We start from the raw sequence: 17,743 nt of genomic DNA, 5'->3' as shown, positions 1-17,743 counted from the left end.
TCGGTCGGTAGATAAGCAAATTAAATAAAGTCGACGAGATACTCCGCCGGACGGTAATAAAGCGCGGGGCCGAATATCTGAGATAATTCGCTCAACAAAAGCGTTAACGTCGCTGCCCCCGTTCGCTCTCGACGCGAGCCCTCTCTCTGTCGCGCGCTTTCTCCGCGATAGTGCCGCGCGGGCTTTTATCGCGTCTCATTCGAAAGGAAGCACGCTCGCATAAAGTAGCGAGAGAACCGACGGTTCATTAGTTAGTTACGCGACGGGGCAATATTCGTTTGCGCAACGGCAACATTCACAGGGAACAAATTGCGTTTCAATTTAATCGGCCGGCAGTAAATCCCGCGATTGGTGGACAGCGCTCGTTTGACGCCTGCCCGTCCCTGCTGCGAAGAAATAACGAGCCCTCGCGCGCGACTCCTACCAATCAGCGATCGGACACCGCGCGCGAGAGACGATTTCCTCCTGCGACTTCCTCCAGCGACTCGTAAATAACCACCAGCGAAACGGATTCGCGGGGGATTGAAATTGTAGAACCGCGAGTATCGATTCGACGAAGAGCGAACGGATCGCGTAGCGATGGCGCGAGACGAACCGGTTACCACCAAAGATCGATCGATCGCGGGCGTTATCGAGTAGGGGGCGATTAGGCGCCTCGCGTAACATCGCCCCCTGCCAGCTGTAATCGTGTCGCTATTTGTCGCAGGTCAGCTTTCTCGGTGACGCAACAAGAAGCCTCGTGGGTAGCGTCGCTGTCGATGCTGGGCGCGTGGTTCGGCGCTATGATCGGCGATTGGATAATGAGAAGGGGCCGCAGATTGGCGCTACGCGTCACATCTTTGCCTTTGGCAGCCGTTTGGATCATAACCGGTATCGCGCCGTGCGTGGAATTGGTCTACGTGACGAGCTTTATCGGCGGCCTTTGCTGCTCGGTCATCACGATGGTCGCTCAGGTATCCACCGTCGCGGCGAGCTTGTTTCGCGTAGCCACCGTTCGTCGATCGATTCGATAAATAACGCTCGATTGATCCAGGTGTACATATCGGAGATCTCGATGCCGGGAATCAGAGGGTGTCTGTCTGCGATGCTGAAGGTGCTCGGTCACGTTGGCGTGCTGTTGTCGTACATCGCGGGCACGTACCTAAATTGGCGGCAAAGCGCGCTTCTGGTGGCCGTCGCGCCGTCGATGCTCTTTCTGGGGACTCTCTTTATACCCGAGACGCCCTCGTACCTCGTTCTGAATGGTAAAGACGACGAGGCTGCCAACAGTCTGCAATGGCTGCGAGGCGATCACGTCGACATACGCCACGAGCTCCAGGTAATTACGCGAAGATACTTCCGCCTTCGAATGGCAGCTTTAAAAGGACTCGGTTCAGCTCGTAGTCGAAATGGCGACTCACGCGCCGCGGATGATACGAGCGTTGGAATGAAACTAACTCGCCCCGTTCGCCTATGTTCCAGGTGATCAAAACGAACATTCTCGCGTCGCGAGCGAAGCAGTACGAGCTGACGTTCAAGAACAGCATGTTCACGCCACGATTGTACAAGCCGATCGCCATCACTTGCGGGCTGATGTTCTTCCAACGGTTTTCCGGGGCGAACGCGTTCAATTATTACGCGGTGATTATATTCCGTCAGACCCTGGGTGGCATGAATCCTCACGGAGCGACCATTGCGATTGGCTTCGTGCAATTATTGGCTTCGCTGTTATCAGGTACGGTAACCCGAGCCATCCGTTATTGTGGGCATTCATCAAACGAATACCACTGCGAGGCGTCTCGAAACGCTGCCAAGCGGTCTTCGATGCAATAAAAGATACAGACCGTTCGAACGCGCGCGTTAAACCAGCCTATCGACTTTCTAATCGTTCGCTCGCTGTCTTTTATCGTTATTATCATCATTATTATTATTACTATTAATATTATTTTGCTCTCGCGTCGATAGGATTCCTGATCGACATCGTGGGCAGGCTGCCGTTGCTGATAGCCAGCACGGTGTTCATGTCGCTGGCGTTGGCTGGTTTCGGCAGCTATGCCTACTACATGTCGCAGACGCAAAATCTGGGCTATCCGGACTCGAGCGTGGTCGGGCAGCACGACTGGATACCGCTGCTCTGCGTGCTCGTCTTCACGACCGCTCTGGCTTTGGGCATATCGCCAATTTCGTGGTTATTGATTGGCGAGCTCTTTCCCCTGGAGTATCGCGGCCTCGGATCGAGCATCAGCACCAGCTTCAGCTACTTCTGCGCGTTCGTCGGGATTAAGCTCTTCATGGATTTTCAGCAGGTGAGAGCGTTAACGTGCTCGTGCACCGTGCGCGCTGGTAGTCGCGCGCTCGGTCCTCGAGCAGGTAATCGATCGCGAGGAGACTCGATTGAAAGAGACACTCGAGCAGCCGAATTGCGCGAAACCCTATTGTTACACTACCAACCGGCACTTCGAGCCAGGTGATTAATGCTCGCGTAATACGTTGCAGACGTTCGGTCTACACGGAGCGTTCTGGTTCTACGCGGCAGTCGCAGTGTGCGGTCTGTGCTTCGTGGTCTGCTGCGTGCCCGAGACCAAGGGGAAACAACTCGACGAGATGAACCCAGAGTACGCGCAAGCACGGTAGTATAAGGCCTCTCTGACAGGAGGTCTGTCAAACTTGGAGAAGTCCAACAAACCCCTACCAGGAGGCGCTTACCCGAATCAGCACGACCCGCGGGAGCTGTACAACGCGAACCCAGCTACCGACATCCCGACCACCTCCAGCCAGACCGCTCGCTACAGGAGCAGTCATCACCGCAAACTCTCCGACTATTGCACCATCTTCGCCGAGAAGACGAACCGAATCGGCAGAAACGTCGAGAGTTTCATGCAGTCGCGCGGTTTCTTCACGGGTCGTCGTTCCACCGACGAAAGTACACGCGGTACCGACGCGACCGTGCGTCGAAGCAACGGCGACGTGATCAGGAACCATCAGGACCATCGATTCGCGGATCGCCTCGGCGCGAGGATCGCCGTGACGCGCGACGACGCTCGCCATTGCCACGGCCGCGCTGGGCTCAACCATCGGGACAGGTCCCTCCGTCCGAGGAGCGTCTGTCCGCGTGAAAGGAACACCGACGCGAATTACGCGGATCGCGAGCACGCGGGTACGCAGCCTCGACGCGTCAGGCAACGCGATTACGCGGCCTCGTACGAGGACAGGGAGAGCTGGAGTAAGGGGATGACCGACTTAAACGACTCTAAGCCGGTCCTGAGGAACGGGTTTAGTCACGGGCGAGGCGAGAGGATTTACAGCTCGACCCTGCCCAGACGTAGCAGAACCATCAATTTCACGGACCAGCCGACCACCAATTCCCTGGTATCGCGTCGCGGATACTCGAAGACCCGACAGGACCTCTCGGATCTCGAGCTGGACGACGGGCTGGCCTTCGCAGGTTCGACCAGCGGCTCTTTCCTCTCGTCGGTCGACAGAGATCGAAGGAACGATCGGTCGTTCGACGACGGGCACAGACGTCGAAGGTACCGCGAGGAGCAGCTCGAGGACGACTATCTGAGGCTGTACAGGAGTTTGTCCAGACTGAACAATTATCCGCAGGGCGGCAAGTACGAGCCTGGCCAGGTGCACTACGAGAGGGAATGCAGGACATTTGGCAAGGACACGGTCGCGTTCATTTATTACAAGACTTGCTACTTGTGATGCAGGAGGACACACCCGACAAAGTCGACGCTGGTCACCGGTCGCGAGGGGTGGTGCCTCGACGATGGACCATCGTACGCTCGCTATTGCTTCGCGACTTAACGACGAGGAGGCTTGGCGCGACCTGATTTCCACGACGCTCGCTCGTCCGATCTAGTTTCGCGATTCTAACACGGAACGAGGGAACGTTCCGCGGTCTTTTTAGAATGTACATATTCAGGCGTTAGTTCGTTTCGAGAGATATTCGAATCGCATCGATCTCTCGGGTGGAAGCGGCGATGATTCTTTCGTTGGAACGTCGACGAGACTCGAAGTAGCTACGATCTCGTGTCTCTGATTTCGCGATGACGTGAAGGCTGGCGAGCCTCTTGATCGATTTCAGACGAGTCGATGGTGATACAAATGTTTTTGTAGTCGTTCACGTATTCGCGTGCAAGATTGGTCAGAAAAGTACGCGCACGTTCCATCGGATCGAACCAGTCCCTTTCCCTAACGATCTTCTCCGAATACTCGTGGTTAATATTCTAAAGACTTGTATGTCGATTAATCAAACACGGAACAATTTCTATAACTGTAGAATAGCGGTAAAGAGGTTTAGAGAGCAGCGGTTACATTAACGAGAACGCAGCCAGAAACGTTCGCCGTTAATTTCCTTCCCTGACCAGTTTTATGCTCACTTTCGATATTCGATAATCGTACGAAGTCGCCGACTAAGATCCCCTCGAACGACACGACTGAATTACGTGATTCGCATTAGACATCATCCTCGTCGATCCTGCCTCGCGCGAACGTCGAACGATATTTTTGACCAAGAAGCGCATTCAATTTAGCGTACCGTTATTTTCTCTACCTATCGAAACTTGTATCGAACGAATTCTCGCGGATTACGTGCACTTGAAAAAAGAACGGATCTCGTTGGAACAAACGAAGAAAAAAGAAACTAAAAAAAAAAAAAAAAGAAAAAAAGAACGCTCTTCCGTGCAACGTGCCTTCTCTGAGAGCACGCAAATACGATTATATAGACGTACTGATTTAATCACGCGAAATGCGTACGTGCATGTAAATATATATATATACATATACAAGAACGAAAAAGAAAAAAAGAAGAAAAAAAAGACGAAACAGACAGGAAATTGCAGTAGTCGTACGTATATATAAATATACCGTTTAGAATAGAATCGATAGACTGGTCCGTCGATTGTCGTCGACGTTTCTCTAAAATCTAAAAAAGATTCACCGTGATATTTTCAAGTAAACTTGTCCTCGAACTTGAGAGGTAGGCGTGAAACAGCGTCGGATGCAGAAAACTGTACATCTTCCAAAAAAAACAAAACTCTCTCGTACTTCCGAAATGGCCGTGCAACCAGTCGGTTCTGATAGGTTCGAGTTAGCGATTAGTAGCGTCGTTGCTCGAAAAACGGAGCTGAGGGACGACAGAGGTCGACAAGTTGCTCTCAAACGAATTCGGACACGCTACACGCGTGTCTCGCGTTAAATTGACGCGGGAATAATGGACATTTTCTATCCCCGTGGACGCGTACGTGTCTATTTTTTACTGAACCGGCGATCGTACGAAACGGCACGGCCGGAGCGGAACCGGTCTCGATCGATCGCTTTCCTTTTCCCGCCAATTTAACACCACGCGCGTGTCCATAGCGCCGTGACGTTAAACGGTACCATCGACGAAAGAACGCGGAGCGGAGAGAATGAATTTAGACAAGCCAGAGGATATTTTACTCGTCAGACTATAATACATAGGCATAAAATACTCGGGGGTCTCGTTCTAACGATCTATAAACGGCCGCCATTGACTTAATGATGACAATATTATTACCTGTAGATATACTATACATATATCACGCGTACTATCTTTCATACCAAGTACCTATTGTATGATACGAAACGATTATTATTGTACACATCGTATACATGTATCCGTGCGAACACTTGTCTGTATCGAGACCTTGGTACTGTTCGAATGCCACGAACGAATCGAACGCTATTTGCGACAATATCGTAACTAACCATTGCCAAACTAACGAGGCGCGTGCGCGTGTGTGTATGCGTGTGAGAGAGAAAGAGAGAGAGGTCGAAACGTGAAAACGAGAGGAGGGAAGTGGATGCTTTGTCGAGTGTCTCGAGAAGATCGCGCAGGAGAACATTTGGAGATCGGTGTCGCGCGTGTGTACACGTTTGATCGTCGTCGATGATGAGTCTGAGGAAGCGTTTGGTATAGGGTAACGTTCGTGCAATGATATAAATCCGATGTCTCGAGCCGATGATCGGAGCCGCGTCTCCTTTGGGGAACGCAGTCGAGGGAAAACGGCATTTGTATTTTGTATTTTTATATAGTTTGTAGAACTCGTCAGCGTCGATTGCGCAGGAACGATACGTCTGCATCTGTGATCGAACGCCTAGTCTTCACGGATAAAAATATTTGTTGTTATCATTAGTTGGTCGCCGGGTGGAGCGGTGAAATTGTTGACGCGAGAGTTTACGTTCATCGACGACATATCGTTGTAATATTTTTGTAAATGGTTCTCACCGTGTAAAAAGGGAGGGTATCAACATATCAGGAATATCTAGTTTTCGCGGACTCGAATCGAATTGTTTTTTCGATGGTAAAACGAGCGTTCAATGAGGGTGCGTTTTTTCTTTTCTCGAGTTCAAAGAGTAAAGCTTTCTGTTGGACAAGGACGAATCGTCGAGTCGATAATATTTTTTTCCGTGCAGCCTACCGGCAGGATTTCTTACATCACTGATCGTTTACACCCCGTGAGTCATATCCCCGCCATATCTAATATTCTAACGAAGAGTGCTGGTCCCTTCTTCGGCAGGGATAAAAATCGTGTACTTAAAAAGCGAGGAAAAGAGAAAGGGGGCGAAGGATGACAGAAGACGAGAATAATCCGTAAAGGTCTGTGGACGGTGATCGGTGTCTTTCCTATTCGCTTTAAACTTAACTCTATTCTAAGTACTTTGAATTCCGATGCTTTCGTTAGATGTACCGACGATACGAACGTTCGAAACATATCCTCGTGAAATGGTAACGTAAAAAAAAAACGTCGACACGATTTTCCGGGCATCACTGTCTACAAATGGAAGGCGAGAGCAGCCAGCGAACAGCACCTTCGTATCGCGTATACCTATCTAAACGAATCTTATGATGCTCAAGGGCTTGGACGCAGTATTGAATAATAAGAAAATTTTACAATTTAAGTTAGCGCAGGTGCAATGCTCGTGAAACGAGTGCACGTACGTAGGCTAAGAGTATAAGAGGAAAAGAAAGATTATTCTGCGGGAGATTCTATATATATATATATAAATATATAAATAAATATATATACATTATAAATTATACACTGAAGGGTTCATCGACCATCGTGAGATATATCTCGTTTTTCCATAGCGTACCGCGTCGAGCAAAGAATATGTAAGCGTTTCGAGAACTTCACCTAGAGGGGCTGGAATAGATAGCTGAACGATTTTCCGTTGTACGAGTAGTGGCGGCAATTGGAACACCTTCCTTTCGACTAGTTAAACTAGAATGAAATTAGACACAGACACGCAGCGAGCGAGACGATATAAAAGAAATTATAAAAACGACTTAGAAGAAAAAAAAAACGACATCTGCACTGTGCACTTTCGTGAATTGAAGGTATTATCGTAATCCTTAGGTGTAGCGATCAACGAGTCGAGAGTCAGATTAGAGAGTTCGTATATTAATGCACGCGTAGCTATGCGATTAATCTGGCGATTCGTCGTTTGATGCAGGCCGTGGTGGGCGCAAAGACAAAAGGGTAACTAAATATCTGATTTTTAATTCGATCACTCGGACAATTCGAAGAATTTTCATTTCGATTAATTAATGTGGTACACAGCGGGCTATTGTGCAATTACGAGGCTAAAGATATTTCTTTGTACGTTGCTCGATCGCACGATTTAATTTATAGAAACTAGTTATCGTACTCCGAGGCACTTTGTTCGTCACACTCGAAACGAGTATTCCAATTTGGAAAAATTCCGTGGCCGGCATCACACGCATATTCGTAATCGTATTTCTAGCTGTGTATACCGTGTGCGCGTGTGTATGTATTAGTTCACCGTCGCGGATCGCAGTGAATATGCAGAAGCAACAACGGTAGCGTTTCAGAGCGTTCAAAAACGCCACGGCCTGTTTTAATAAGCTGTACACATAATTATATACGTCTTCTATTTATCGACAATAAATTAACGCGAACTATTTACAAGTAATCGACAATAAAAAGGAGGACATTCGAAGGAAACGCTGGTCGTCACCGTAAGGGATGTTCGAACGTCTGTATGTAGATAAAGCTGATCGAGAGAAGAATATTCCGTGAGAACGTATTTTCCAAAAGCTGCGTACATTAAGGGTATACATAGTCGTACGAACATATACATATATATACAAATATAAATATATATATATACATATATACGTATATTCGACCTAGCCCGAAAAGGGTCGCGCCTAGCTTCGCTTGCTAGATTTAATATTTTTGTAATGACGCTTGAACGTAGCTCGTTTGTACCTTTCACAGATTCAAGAAAACGTGTTTAAAAGTCGCCACATCGAGAATGGCGCGAGAAATTGGAATCAGAGCGGGGGTTAATCGTTTCGCGTTCGACATTCGAACGACCACCGTAAAGATCGTAGCTCATATCGCCGGAATAATACAATAGTCGTAAGAAACTGTGAACCTGAGGAAAAATTCGTGGTACTTGGATCGAAATTGAGCTTACGCTTACCACACTTTTGTTACCGATTTCTTCGATTACGACCTCGTACAGCTCTGGACTTAATCCAGCAACGGGACGATTCGAAAATCTATACAGAGCGGTGATCAGAGATCGAGATCGCGAGGACGAATGTCGATCAGAGAAATACGGATAGCACAAAACAATCCTGCCGATACGGTGGTGTGTGTACGATATGTTCGCATCGAAAGGGACGTCGCACGCGTCGCCACGAGTGTACCGTGCATTTATGCACGCGCATAAGTATGTACTTAAGTCGTAATTTGTTAGTGTCTGCAATTTGTACCTCTCTAGAAGTAACGAACGATACTGGATATACGAGCGGTAAATGACCTTCGGCGGAACCAACTACTTGCGTGTTTGTATAGAAACTCTATATACACCTATATAAAATGCCAAAAGAAAAAAGCAAGTATAATCGTCAAAACCATCGCTGTTTTATTCATAATTCCATCGCGAGTAATTCCTAAACGAGCTTACCAAACAATTTTCTTTACACCTTCGCAAGCGTTAAGCCGAAAAGTTTTCCGTTATCTACCTAATTTGTCGCCAATACATTGATTATGGATTACGCGTATAGAACAGAACGAGAAATTAGCTCGACAGGCGGATAATTCGAAGCTATTTTCGCGGGCGCACAGTCATGGCCCTCTGTGCTCGGAGGAACGTACTATACCGCGTTTGCCGCGTAACGAGAATTCAATTTGAAAATCGTAGAACACTCACCCAACTGCGGCACCGACACGTAGGTCTCGCAGTCCACCAGAAACTGGCCGGTTTGCACAGCACCAAGCGCCACGACCCGTTTCGTCAGGAATTCGATCGTTTGCGGTCCTGTTCTGTTCTCTATCATCGGATAATGTTGCAATCTGATGAAAACGCAAAATGCCGGTTACGACGCAGTATCGTTTGGGCGCCCGTTAGCGTCGTGTTTAAACGGACACGGCACATCGTACAGCGGTCGTAATATCGAGCGGACGTCGCGATATTCCGGACCAGACGTTCCAGAATGCTCGATCTGCTGTGACATGTGCCATTCCGACATAACCTCTAAATTACAGAGGCTTCGACGTACACGCATAGCATGTCGAACTAAATACTCGCGATCGTGCCAAAGATAAGTACGACGAGGTACGATAAATAGTGTTAATTAAGAAATTACTTACACTGTGACACCCATGTTTTTCAATATTGTTTCGCGGGAGGAATCCCAAGCAGCGCAACACGAAAGAACGGAGTCAAACGGAAAGAACGCGCGCAACTTGAATTCGTAGCCGAAGGTGCGTCGCGAGTAACGACGGATGGCGCTATGAATACGAGACACAGCGACATCTGCACCATCAAGAGCGAACTGTAATAAGCGCAATATGAAATAATTGATCAGAGAAATCATTAATTCGATAATCTGTTCTTATTATCGAGGAAAGTTCGTTGCCTCTTAGGTTTTATTATTTTTTTAAGTTGCAATTTTGAAAAATGATAATTATTTACTATTTACTAGAGATTAGTAGCTAGTAGAGATCACTGTTATATTTGTATTTCTTGAAAACTTATTAATTGCTCGAAATAGGATCTTAATTAATATTTGACAAAGAGAACGCCATTCCTGAAAAATTGTTCTTATTCTTATTCCTGAAAACTCTATTTATTCCGCCTATGGTATTTGCGACTCAGCCAGCACGCGTTCCAAATTTTTGTTATCAAATTCAGTTTTAACAAGAAAGCATTTAATTAGTTTTAAATGACTTCTATCTTATCCAACGAGAATTGGACGTCCACACTGGCATTGTATTGTACTTATCTTGATGTAAAACTTGAAAGTTCTAACAACTTACAAATGATAGGTGTTATCGCTGATACATATATACATATTTAAAAATTCTAAATATATAACACTTGTGTAACAGTAGTCGCTTAACAGGAATTTTCGACTGAGTGCAAACAAAAATGTTATACATATCATGATTTTAAATTGTACGCGTTCGTTTAGAGAGTTCGGCGTATTCGGAATTTAAGTGCCGAAACGTTGATTTGAGAATTCGCGACTGCAACGGAACATCTCGAACTGAGAGAATCGCCAAAATATGTTTCCTAAATAAATAGAGAAAAAGAAGAAATTCAAGTATTGCGGAGAAATTCACGATAACACAACGTATAATACTCGTAGCATTTTGAAGCTTTATCCGAATAGAAGATAGAATAATCGATACAATATTCCAAACCGCTTATTTGCATAATATTTAGTATCAGTGACGTAAAAAACTGCCGTAAACCATTTGTAGTAATTATAATGAACAGTGTAATATTTCAAATGCTCTGTTAAAGTTGAGAGTGTATGAAACAATTAGTAGTATCTATGGTAGTGTATAATAGTATAAATACAAATAATATCGCTTGTCTACTTACTGTAGTTAAACTCTGGCTAAACTAGTCTACACTGATCGCTACGAAGAACACATGTGGAAATTACTCTTGCTAATCGCCTTGCTTTGCGGAAAAGGTAAATCTCGATCTTTTTAACAAAAATCCCGTTGCATACCATGTTTAACAAACCCGAGACGTCGCCAGCTACTTTTATTAATCTTGGATAAAAAAATTGAAAGATATATCTGTATCAGATTCCACGTTTACCATTACATTTCACGTATATCGATATTGAACCACAGGCGATTCGAATGATTGCGTACCCCGTCACGTCGGCATAGATGGAATAATATGCGTTTGCAATGCAACGTACTGCGATACGACACCAGATGCCAATCCGAAAATCCCACCAAATGGGAAGTATTATTGGTACGTCTCGAGTAAAGCAGGGCAAAGACTTCACTTGACGAAGGGAGACTTTGGCTCCTGCGGCACTTCCTCGCTCTTCGATACAACTCTAGAGATAGATACTACCAAAAGATATCAAACGATCTTCGGTTTCGGCGGTGCCTTCACGGATTCTGCTGGAATAAACATCAGGAAGCTAAGCAACGCTACACAAAAGAATCTTTTGCTGTAATTAAACGTGTATTCCACGCTTGAATCTAACATGTTATACGACATTTGAAAATATCACGCGTTTGAAACTGAACGTATTCCATTTCATGCATAGATCGTACTTTGGTAAAGAGGGAAGTAGGTACACGCTGGGACGTGTACCAATCGGAGGAACCGACTTCTCGACAAGACCTTACACTTTGGACGACCACGCGAATGACACTTCGTTGAAATATTTCTCGCTTGCACCGGAAGATTACAACGATAAAATACCTTATATACGCAAAGCGATCGAACTCAGCCCGGAATTAAAGATCCTCAGCGCAGTCTGGTCACCTCCCGCGTGGATGAAAACTAACAACAGACTCAGAGGTTCTTTCGGTAAATATCGCGTGACACAGTCGATAGTTGAAGAAAGAGGCAAACCCTTTACAGTCGATAAGATGTTTTAAGCTGTGTAATTTCTATGTTTGTACAGATTTCTTGAAGTCGGAATACTATCAACTTTACGCTGATTACATATTGAAGTTCATAGATGAATATAAGAAGAACGGAATCGATATATGGGCCGTTTCGACGGGCAACGAACCCATAGACGGTTTCGTGCCCATACCAACAATTAACGATATGGCATGGACACCGCAAACCGCGGCAACCTGGGTTGCCAATAATTTAGGCCCAACACTGGCATCGTCCGCTCACAATAAAACGCTAATTCTGGCTCTTGACGATCAGAGAATCGAGTTACCTTGGGCCATACAGCTACTGTTCATGAATGAAAAGGCGAAAAATTATATCGCCGGTATTGCAGTACACATATACTCCGACTTCCTTGCTCCAGCACAGCTGTTGGATCTAACGCACAACGAGTTTCCAGACAAATTCATTCTAATGACCGAAGCATCCTTGGGTGGGTTCATTTTTTTAATCGTGGCATTTCAAGGACCACGGAGAAATCTTTTAATTAAATAATGTAGACGTTAAACGGTATTGCGTTAGCTGAACTTCTCTATTATAGTAATCCTCTATTGTAGTAATATTGTTGAAGCTTTTCTTTCTGCACGCAGGATCAGCAAGCCTTATCAAAGTCATTTTAGGATCGTGGAAAAGAGGAGAGACGTATATGAATAGCATACTCCAGGTAAAACGTCTGCTCGAATTAGACTGTCACCACGCTTGTAAAATACGAAACATCGTCGCTAGTTTTTTTCTCGAAATTATACTAATTCGCGAAATTTTCCTTCAAGTATCTGAATCATTGGTCGATCGGGTGGGTAGATTGGAATCTAGCTCTCGACGAGAAAGGTGGCCCAACCTGGGTCGGTAACAATATCGACGCGTCCATTATCGTCAATGCAGAGAAAGATGAATTTTATAAACAACCAATGTACTATGCTATCAAACACTTTAGCAGATTCATTGGTAGAGGTTCCGTCAGAGTTTCCATCAGCGATTCCTTCATTGTACAAAGTGCAGCCTTCGTGACACCTTCGAACGAAGTCGTCGTTGTTTTGCACAACAGGTAATACGTGCCCATGAATTATTCAACAAACAAACAAAGAAATAACCAATTGTTATAATAGTGTCCAGAGATATGAATGTTTTTATGAATCGAATATTTGTTTGTTTCGTAGAAATGTCATACCAGCAAGGGTTTCTCTGAAGGATCCGGAAAAAGGTGACATTTGTTTAAAACTGCCTGCGAATTCTATGAACACTGTGATTTATGCACAGTAGAGTCTAAGTATTAAATCGCTGTTCATTTAATGATCCCGTTACTTCCAATAACAAATTACGATTACACGGCACATTGTTGGGTAGAAAATAAAAGTTGTTCAACGTAAAAGTATAAGCTTTCTATTCACACATACGAAATTTTCCTTCAATAATAAAGGCAATATTTTTAAGAAGCTTTTGCTATGCGAATAACTACCAATCGGCTATAAAAAAAAAAAAAAAAAAACTATCGAATGATGCTGAAAAATATTTCTGACGAAAGTCGTAGCGTACCAAGGAACATTCGATGATCTAAGCAAAACGCTTCAGGAATTATGAATATTCTATTCCTATAGCTGATATCGAACCGTTTACGGAATAGTATCTTGCGTGTACCATTCGCACAAACTGTTTCTTTGTTATTAGGATTAAAAATCGATGTAGTATTACTCGATATACACTGTTAGATGATTGGACGATCGCACTTTACACGTGTGCTTATGTAAAATAATTTTTTTCTGCGCAGCCATTTGTACCATTTTGTACCCTATAATCGTTAGTGAGCATACTTTGTCAGATCCTTTGGTTCCTCTCAAGCTTCACGTCGATCAACCGGTTGCTCCTTTCGCAAGAACACCCCAAAGGTACATCGGTCATGATGGTTCCCAAAAAAAATAAACGTACCACACACGTAGTGGATCCTAAATAATGGAAATAGTTATATAATATGCTATTTCAGACAGTACTTTCTTTTGGAATTATACAGAAATTTATAGTCGTTCAGATAGTGACTCAACGTTGAATAAAATATTTATGGTAATCATAAGTAGTAACGAAAACGTGACTGGTTGAAAAGACATATAAGTTGGGCGCTTTTTGCCACTTTGGTTAGAGTACTTGGGCTTCGTTACTGTCACTTGCAACCATGCATATGAGTCATACGTGGAAAATACTTCTACTAGTCGTCCTCTTTTATGGCAAAGGTAAATTAAGATTCCTTTAACGAAATTGTCGTTCCTTCCTTCGAGTTTAGGAAATCTGAGGCTTCATCGACTACAGTTATTCATTTCTCTATGGATATTCAGTCACAGGTGTCTCGAATGATTGCGTACCCCGTCACGTCGGCACAGATGGAATTGTATGCGTTTGCAATGCCACGTACTGTGACACCACACCAGATGCTGACCCAAAAATCCCGCCAGATGGGAAGTATTATTGGTACGTCTCGAATAAGGACGGACTTCGACTTGACTTGAGGACCGGAGACTTTGGTTCCTGCAATAATTCGGCTAACGATATAGTCCTAAATATAAACACTACCAAAAGATATCAAACGATTTTCGGTTTCGGCGGTGCCTTCACGGATTCTGCTGGATTCAACATCAAGAAGCTAAGCAACGCTACACAGAACAATCTTTTGCGGTAATTAAACGTGTACTCCACGGTTGAGTGTGACATGTTAGACGACAGTTGAAAATATCAATTGTTCAAAACTGAATACCACTTGATCCGCAGATCGTACTATGATAAGGACGGAAGTAGGTACACGTTGGGACGTATACCAATCGCAGGAACAGATTTCTCGTTACGAGCTTACACGTACGACGACGTCGAAAATGACAACACGTTGAATTATTTCTCGCTTGCACCGGAAGATTACGCCTACAAAATACCTTACGTACGCAAAGCCATGGCACTCAATCCGGACGTAAGATTCTTCAGCGCTGCGTGGTCAGCTCCGACCTGGATGAAAACTGTGGATAGCTTCAGGGGGACCTTTGGTAAATACCGTGTTACGTACAGTTGTTAATCCAAGAGGAAGACAAACTCTTTATCGTTAATCAGCCATTAATATATCCTCGCTTGGTAAACAGATTTCTTGAAGCCTGAATACTATCAAGTTTACGCCGATTACATATTGAGATTCTTGGATGAGTATAAGAAGAACGGAATCGACATATGGGCGGTTTCAACGGGTAACGAACCCATAAACGGTTACATCATAAAGCCTCGAATCAACGAAATGGCATGGTCACCGGTCACCGCGGCAGTCTGGGTCGCTGATAATTTAGGCCCAACACTGGCATCGTCCAGCCACAATAACACGCAAATTATTGCTCTTGACGATCAGAGAATCGAGTTACCTTGGACCATGCAGCTAATGTTTCGAAATGAAAAGGCGAGACGTTACGTGAACGGTATTGGAGTGCACATCTACACTGACAGTATCGCGCCACCAGAACTGTTGGATCTAACGCACTCTGACTTCCCAGAGAAATTCATTCTGATGACCGAAGCATCCTTGGGTGGGTTCATTTTTTGTTTAATCAGTTCGTTAACCGAACTTCTCTGTTATGGTAATATTATCGAAGCTTTGCTTTCTGCGCGCAGGAGCATCAGACGTACGAAAAGTCATTTTAGGATCGTGGGAGAGAGGAGAAACGTACATAAAAAGCATACTCGAGGTAAAACGTCTACTCGAATCAGACTGTCACCACGCTTGTATGAAGTACGAAACATCGGCGCTAGGTTTTTCACGAAATTATTCTAATTCGCGACATTTCCCTTCAAGTATCTGAATCATTGGTCGATCGGATGGGTAGATTGGAATCTAGCTCTCAACGAAAAAGGTGGCCCAACCTGGGCGGCCAATAACATCGACTCGCCCATTATCGTCGAACCAGAAAACGACGAATTTTATAAACAACCAATGTACTATGCTATCAAGCACGTCAGTAGATTCGTCGAAAGAGGCTCCGTCAGACTTTCCATCACCGATAACGTCGATATAAAAAGTGGAGCCTTCCTGACACCTTCGAACGAAATCGTTGTCGTTTTGCACAACAGGTAGTACAAGCTCACTTCAAATTATTCCACAAAGTGAACGGTAATCCATTGATAGAATAAGTGTCCATGAGTGCAAACGTTCCATATTTTTTATTGTAGCAACGTACAACCTACAACCGTTTCTCTACAAGATCAGGACAAAGGTACCATTTGCTTGCAACTACCAGCGCGATCGATTAACACCGTGATTTATACCACGTAAAGGAATATAAATGTTCGATTGTTTCCCGAAGGAGAGCACAGTTGCTTCCACTGGCAACTTATAATTACATTAAACCATTGTTGAGTTTAAACTAAAGACCGTTCGAAGTGAAAATAGAATATTTTCCTCCACATTTAATTATCTGTACTCTAATGTATCGCAAGATGATTATGCATTATTGGAAACTCTTATTTCATTAAATATTGCGAATAAAACTGAGACTATACGTTTGTCGAAGAATATCGATTACTGTATTCGTGTTTATCTACCGATAGAAAATATATACCGTTAATGTAACGTGCCATTAATACGTGCAATAAATTGAGTTTCAATTAAGAAGTTAGCGTACAATTATACAGAATGCCTTTCCAGACAGTACTTTCCATTGCAATTATACAAGACATTTCTAGTTGTTTAGACAACGATTCACCGTTGAGTAAAACGTTTTATAGTAATCGCAAGCAGTATTCTCGCATTTCTTATTTTCCTGCGAAGTTAGGATAGAGAAACGATGCACGAAAACGTAATCAGTTAGAAATTTAGATACACAGCATGATTCATTCTTTCTGCTGCTCTCTGTCGCTCGTCTTAATCACAAAATTTTAGAGTACTGCTGCTTAGATGCAGAAATTCCTCCATTTTATTAAATTATATCACCCGCTTTGGAGGTAAGAGAGAGAAAGATATATAAGAAAGCTGTAGGAAAGAGTGAGACAGATGTTACTACCCTGCTGAAGAACCCCTGGCGCCATCTCTGTGAAAAGTGCTCAAACTGGTCGCTCAGCATTATCAACAGCGAAGTGAACTACTGAAGCACTGGCGCCATCTCTTAGAGGAAGGCTGAAGCTAGGTCGGTAATTAGTTTCACTGCTTGTTTAGAGATGGCGATAGTAGTTTTAAGAGTTCACTTCGCTGTCGATATTGCTGAGCGACCAGTTTGAGCACTTTTCACAGAGATGGCGCCAGGGGTTCTTCAGTAGGGTAGGTATCGTCTGTCTCACTCTTTCTTATACCGTTCTTATATACCTTTCCCTCTCTTTCTCTTACTTCTAAAGCGGGAGATATAATTTTTCTTACTCTTTCTATGCAATGAAAATTAAGGAATCTCTTGCTAGAATTTCTTGCCTAATTCCTTGCTTTTCGGGTGTAATATCAGCTGTATTACAATAAGATTTTTTCTTCTCGTTTAATTAAGTTACTTTGCCTTTTACGTTATATCTCGAATAAAACTGGTACTACATATAGATAAAAGAATATCGACAGCCTTAACACTGGAAATTGTACACGTTACTTTACTATCTAATTAGCATATAAAAGAGTAATAAATTGTACTTGACTTCCAATAAATTTAGCGTACCGATAGTGTTAACAAGTAATTTGCGGGTACCTTGAGAAACATACTTTTCAAGCGTAATATTACCGTAGCATGAGCATTACTATTACCGTAGCATGAGCTCACTCCTAATAACGCATTGTCATCCTTATCGCTAAGATATTTAACTAGCGACATTTCACTTGGACTACGTCAGC

The 17,743-nt window shown here is 44.2% G+C and overlaps 4 protein-coding genes across 5 annotated transcripts in view; 3 read left to right on the top strand and 1 right to left on the bottom strand.

The window, feature by feature from the left end:
• The window catches only part of LOC143430388 (facilitated trehalose transporter Tret1-2 homolog), a 72,618-nt gene extending 70,005 nt beyond the window's left edge, over window positions 1-2,613 (top strand). For both annotated transcript variants that reach the window (XM_076906638.1, XM_076906639.1), the window contains exons 4-8: window positions 707-953; window positions 1,034-1,318; window positions 1,462-1,714; window positions 1,945-2,285; window positions 2,476-2,613. In XM_076906638.1, the coding sequence (XP_076762753.1) occupies window positions 707-953; window positions 1,034-1,318; window positions 1,462-1,714; window positions 1,945-2,285; window positions 2,476-2,613 (1,264 nt within the window). The remainder of the gene's footprint in view (window positions 1-706; window positions 954-1,033; window positions 1,319-1,461; window positions 1,715-1,944; window positions 2,286-2,475) is intronic.
• LOC143430395 (mediator of RNA polymerase II transcription subunit 20-like) overlaps window positions 1-9,744 on the bottom strand; it is a 102,673-nt gene extending 92,929 nt beyond the window's left edge. The window contains exons 1-2 of the mRNA XM_076906651.1: window positions 9,633-9,744; window positions 9,193-9,335 (exon numbers count right to left, since the gene is read on the bottom strand). Of these exons, the coding sequence (XP_076762766.1) occupies window positions 9,193-9,335; window positions 9,633-9,646 (157 nt within the window). The 5' untranslated portion in view covers window positions 9,647-9,744. The remainder of the gene's footprint in view (window positions 1-9,192; window positions 9,336-9,632) is intronic.
• Window positions 9,745-10,889: 1,145 nt separating this feature from the next.
• LOC143430387 (lysosomal acid glucosylceramidase-like) lies at window positions 10,890-13,283 on the top strand. Its single transcript, XM_076906637.1, has 7 exons — window positions 10,890-10,966; window positions 11,133-11,466; window positions 11,564-11,829; window positions 11,927-12,358; window positions 12,516-12,589; window positions 12,696-12,970; window positions 13,083-13,283. The coding sequence occupies exons 1-7, from the start codon at window positions 10,924-10,926 to the stop codon at window positions 13,183-13,185; spliced, it is 1,527 nt and encodes a 508-aa protein (XP_076762752.1). The 5' UTR covers window positions 10,890-10,923; the 3' UTR covers window positions 13,186-13,283.
• An 806-nt stretch (window positions 13,284-14,089) lies between these two features.
• On the top strand, window positions 14,090-16,213 carry LOC143430367 (putative glucosylceramidase 2). The gene is made up of 7 exons (XM_076906597.1): window positions 14,090-14,147; window positions 14,250-14,586; window positions 14,680-14,945; window positions 15,039-15,470; window positions 15,556-15,629; window positions 15,737-16,011; window positions 16,111-16,213. Exons 1-7 carry the CDS (start codon window positions 14,090-14,092, stop codon window positions 16,211-16,213), a joined length of 1,545 nt encoding a protein of 514 aa, XP_076762712.1.
• The last annotated feature ends 1,530 nt before the right edge of the window (window positions 16,214-17,743 follow it).

Source organism: Xylocopa sonorina, chromosome 13 (assembly GCF_050948175.1).
Source record: "Xylocopa sonorina isolate GNS202 chromosome 13, iyXylSono1_principal, whole genome shotgun sequence".
Taxonomy (NCBI): domain Eukaryota; kingdom Metazoa; phylum Arthropoda; class Insecta; order Hymenoptera; family Apidae; genus Xylocopa; species Xylocopa sonorina.
The sequence above is the reverse complement of the archived record's forward strand: the minus strand, read 5'-3'. Positions and strand labels throughout refer to the sequence as shown.

Bases quoted from the DNA above. Each gene is read 5' to 3' on its own strand.
- LOC143430367 (XM_076906597.1), top strand. From the start codon at position 14,090: ATGCATATGAGTCATACGTGGAAAATACTTCTACTAGTCGTCCTCTTT. The intron at 14,587-14,679 runs GTAATTAAACGT...CTTGATCCGCAG, and splicing joins ACACAGAACAATCTTTTGCG to ATCGTACTATGATAAGGACG. The intron at 16,012-16,110 runs GTAGTACAAGCT...TTTTTATTGTAG, and splicing joins GTTGTCGTTTTGCACAACAG to CAACGTACAACCTACAACCG.
- LOC143430387 (XM_076906637.1), top strand. From the start codon at position 10,924: ATGTGGAAATTACTCTTGCTAATCGCCTTGCTTTGCGGAAAAG. The intron at 12,590-12,695 runs GTAAAACGTCTG...TTTTCCTTCAAG, and splicing joins ATATGAATAGCATACTCCAG to TATCTGAATCATTGGTCGAT. The intron at 12,971-13,082 runs GTAATACGTGCC...TTTGTTTCGTAG, and splicing joins GTCGTTGTTTTGCACAACAG to AAATGTCATACCAGCAAGGG.